At 38.3% G+C, this 4,712-nt stretch overlaps 1 protein-coding gene across 1 annotated transcript in view; it reads left to right on the top strand.

Moving 5' to 3' along the window:
• The window catches only part of CUNH4orf47 (chromosome unknown C4orf47 homolog), a 26,666-nt gene that overhangs the window by 12,482 nt on the left and 9,472 nt on the right, over positions 1 to 4,712 (top strand). Inside the window, exons 3-5 of the mRNA XM_013008046.2 lie at positions 436 to 502; positions 3,909 to 4,046; positions 4,157 to 4,232. Coding sequence (XP_012863500.1) covers positions 436 to 502; positions 3,909 to 4,046; positions 4,157 to 4,232 — 281 coding nt within the window. The remainder of the gene's footprint in view (positions 1 to 435; positions 503 to 3,908; positions 4,047 to 4,156; positions 4,233 to 4,712) is intronic.

The following is a 4,712-nucleotide window of genomic DNA, read 5'->3' as shown; positions in this document are numbered from 1 at the left end:
GGGTGGAAAGTCTTGTGGATCCAGTGGTGGTGGAAGCATCTCAGTGCTGGTGTGGGTCTCCACGTTGCTCCTCCAGGTCCAGCACTCTGGCTCCATCAGCATAGCTCCATGTGCCTTGTAACAGGAATGTCTCACAGGAAGACAAGCAGAGGGAGAGTGTGTCTGGCCTCCAGTGAGCTATTTATCTCTCTTGTGCCTCAAAATGAGGTCATCAAGTTGCGACCTAATTGACAGGCTAGACTCCACCCCTTCCTCAAGTTGACAGTAGATTATGTAACTACCAAAGGTGGGCAGGTGGGCATTGGTGTCCTGGGCTAGGGGACCCTGACTGCTCTTATTATTCAAACAGGTATAAAAGTGGGTGGGGATTGGTGTGCTCCACTCCCTTTCTGTTCATTTCCTCTCACTCTGTTCTCTCCATTGCTGCTTTCTCAGCCATTGCCACTGCTATCACCCATTCCTTCATCCTCCAACAGCTTCAGAAGCAGCTGCAAAAGTGGTGGTGAGGACAACTGAATGGGTCTTCCATAATATTTTAATATGGTGTTTATACAACATCCAAATCATGTAACAATCTATTTCACAGATGTTTCATGGATGTTAAGTGGCACATATCTGTTACTGAATAAATAATTCACAAGAGGGGTTCAACAGCAGATTTTAATGGGAAGTTTTCTTTTTTCTTTTTTGGGAAGTTTTCAACAACTATTTTTTTTTTCAAATATATTTCCTCCTTGTTCTCTCTTCTTTTCTGGGGCTCCTGTAGTGCATATGGTTGTCCACTTGATAGTGACCCCACAAGTCACTTAGACTTTATTCACTTCATTCTCTCTCTTTCATTTCTGTTCCTGAGATTCAGTTTTTCTTACACGATTTTTATGATTCTGGTTGTATCTTCTGCCCAATCAAATCTGCGGTTGAAGACTAGGTCTAAAAATCCAAGAAACTCAGAACATTTCAAGTAGGATAAACCCAAAGCCATATTGAGACATGCTGTAGTCAAGCTCTTAAAAAAGACCAGAGATAGTCAATTCTGTGAGCATTACCTACAAAGAGGGATTCCTGAGCATCAATTACTCCTTAGAAACCATGGTGACCAGAAGGCATAGGCTGGCATATTTAAAATAACTGAAAGAAAATAATTTTTAACCAAGAATTCTGTATCTAACAAAACTGTCTTTCAAAGATGAGAGTGAAATTAAAGCATTTCAGGTAAACAAAGGCTGAGCGAACTGGGTAGTAGTAGACTTGCTTTACAAGAATTGTTAAAGGTAACCCTTCAGATAGACGTGAAAGGATACCAGTAGGCAGCAACCCAAAACCACAGGCAGAAAATGTTCGGTAGTTTTATGGGCAAATACAAAGGCCAGTTGCATAATGTTTTTGGCTTGTAATTCTACTTGTTATATCCTAAATGATTTAAAAGAAACCACACAAAAATAATTAGCCATTTGTTACTTGACAGTGTATTAAGATGTAATTTGTGGCGACAACAACCTGAGGACTTGCATTCTGTCATGTTACTGAACTTAATTTGGTGCAGATTCAAAGTAGGGTATTATACTTGTAGCATGGTAAGTGGCAACCCTATGATAATCACAAAGGAAATAGCTAAAACACGCACAGCAATCAAAACAGTTCACTACAACTAGTCGGTTAAGCACAAAACAAGGCAATTTTGAAGGAAGTGAGGAACAAAAAAGTATAAGTCACAGTTCAGAAATGAACTCTCTCCTGGCTCCATTGCCAAGCAAACAATAGGTCTGTGGCCCAGGGTGGGAAACTTTTCTGTCATGGGCCATTTGGATATTTATAACGTCATTCAAAGGTCATACAAATTTATCGAATTAAAACTTGGCCTGCTACATTTGGTCACATATTCAATGAACTCCCCCTAATGTGATGGCTGGAACAGCCAGGGAGGCGGGTGATGTTAGCTGGTAGTGGTCATTTCATGGGCCTTCTGTCAACCCTGAGCCAAACGTTCCCCAGAAGAGTAGGGCAATATGCAGAACCTCGAATAATCAACCATTTGAGAGTAAAAGGGGGGTAGCATTTACCCAAGGACAGAGTTAGAAGGGTTAGGGAAAAAGGAGATGTGGGAAAAAGAAACACAGGGTGGAAGTGGGAGCAGTGATATTGTTGGGGTTGCAATCAATGACATATGAAGAAAAATGTGTAGCCCATCCTGTGACCAGGGCTCCTCACAAGGTTTGAGTGGGTACTTTCCTTTGCTCTTGTCCTTAGGATTTTAACTTTTTCACACTTCAGACAGATATGAACTACATATTTTTATTTCTTGGGCTTCTCCATTATTTCCCTAGATATAAACTCAGAGGAGTTTATAACTGAAATGCTCTGATACATTTGTTTACAATATGCTTAGTTCCATTTGTTAACCAAGAAATTAGTAACACTTTTATCATTTTCAAAGCTCACAGATATGTGGGAGAATTTATAACTTATTGAGCTACAGAAAATATTTCCAAAAGGAGATAGTAATGGTATAAAAGAAAAGCCCTCATAACTGCACTTATTTAACAATAAGTTACAGGCATTTAGTCAGTTCTCAAGGGCAATGTGAGTATTGTTGTTGTTGTTGTTGTTGTTGTGAGGTTCCATCAAGTCCGTTCCTCCGTACAGCACTGATGTACAATAGACGGAAACACTGCCGGTGCTGTGCCATCACTGTCATTGCTGTTAAGTCGCAAAGGCACATGCTTGCTTTTCCACCCTTTGAAGGAGTCATGTGCAGCAGATTCACTCATGCAGTGTGTCATTTGGTTTCTGGACTTCTGCTCCTGCGAGCATTGATTGTGGACCAAAGCCCAGTGACATCTCTGACAGCGTTCGTCTGCTCATCATGGTATCTATTGGTTCAGTTGTGAGGAATTTGGTTTTCTCTCCGTTGAGTTGCAGTTCATGCTGGAGTCTTTGCTCATCATCAGCAAGTGCACCAAGTCCTTTCGAAGGCTTATATTAAATTATCTTCTCATTAAATGCCATGTACACGTAAATATCTTTTCCTCTGCAATATCATTACTGTATTTTCTTACTGTATTTTTAGGGTTTTACAACATGTTCATAAATACCCAGGAATGCAAATGAATATTCCCTCTTAGTTGAGCCAGGGCCAGGGGAAATTTTGAAATTTTTGACTCAAACATATAAAAAAGATCAAGTTTTTAATATAATAATACTTCATTGGTATTTTGGCCATTTCCTGATTATTTAAGATAATGAACTTCAATGATAATGTAGAAATTAGAGATTGTGACCCTAACTGTTGTTATTTTTACTGTGAAAATTTAAAAGAAAACATTTGTTTAAATAAAATGCTGAATGGTAAACAGTTTAGTAATTACATACATACTATGAACTAAATTTTTTTTCATTAAAATTAAACAAACGATAACATTTGGTTACTTTTCAGTGAAGTAGTAGTGAGCATACATAACAAGTAAGAAGAACTTTTACAACAAAATTCCAAGAGATCCACTTTGCCGTCAGCAGTAGAAATAATATTTTTTAATAGATATTTTGGAAGTGTGGTTTCTAATGAATAGATAGTCAGAAAATTATCCATTTATTAGCTAACCTGTCATGAAGTGCCTAGAAATTCTTCCCAAAACACAGATGGGCCTATTATGGTTATAGTTCACTGGATTCTTGGAACCCATTTTACCTTCCTCAGAACCATAGCACTTTGTTCATTTGCAACATCTGAAAGAAGCATAAAAAATGAAAACCTATTAATCTGGAGATTTCTGACTTCAAAAACTAGGGGAGTAGAAATTAGATTAAAAACAAAAAGTCTTTTGTCTTTAACCAAAGTCAGACCAGTTTATTTCATTGCAAATATTCTCCCCTTTTTGTGCCATTATTAAAAACAACAAATTATGTCTTAGGTGTGGATTTGGAAGTTACTATGGAACAATAGGCGGCCCAGTCCAGTTCTTCAGTGCACAGTTAAAACCCAGAGAACAGTACCTTGCACCTAGAAAGAATTTATACACAAACCCAGGAAAGAAAGGAACTGGATATGGGTAAGATGTTTTCAGACATTTATTTTGTTTGCTTTGAATTTAAAAAAATATATAATAATGTTCAAAATTGCAAAATCCTGAAGTCACCATTATGGACTTTTCTTCCTTAGCTACACAAGTCTTACCATCGGTAAACAGCCTTCCCACTCTGCTGATTTCTATGATGAATCAAAAGTAGCTTATAAGGTAAAAGAATCTATTTTGAAAACTTTATTGGACTCATAGCAGCCCCTCATATTATCATTACATTTTGCTTTGTTCCATCTATGTGACACATTTGGGCAATGGCCAGCCGCTGTAACCAATTGTGAGAAGTTTGACTTTTTTGGTTTTAGATTTCCACCTCTTGATATAGATCACTCAGCCTTTCCTGGGAGGGACTTTTAACTTCCGCTAACTAGAGCTCATCACATCTAGTTGGCTGTTTGATCCTGACTCATAGACTCCCTGTAGGGCTCAGTAGAACTGTCCAATAAGGTTTCTTGGGCTGTAATCTTTATGGGAGTAGAGGGTCAAGTCCTATACCACTGTGTCACTAGGATTCCTTCTTGAACCTTAAATAACAAAACAAAAACAAATTCCTGCCACTGAGTTCACTCCGACACATAGTGTCCCCAGAGGACAGAGCAGACGAGGTTCTGAGACTGTAAATCTTTTTTTTTTTTT

The sequence above is a fragment of the Echinops telfairi genome, unplaced genomic scaffold, assembly GCF_000313985.2.
Source record: "Echinops telfairi isolate 266 unplaced genomic scaffold, ASM31398v2 ScPeMD7_9;HRSCAF=40, whole genome shotgun sequence".
NCBI classification, from domain to species: domain Eukaryota; kingdom Metazoa; phylum Chordata; class Mammalia; order Afrosoricida; family Tenrecidae; genus Echinops; species Echinops telfairi.
Note: the sequence above shows the minus strand (reverse complement) of the source record. Positions and strands in the feature narration are given on the sequence as shown.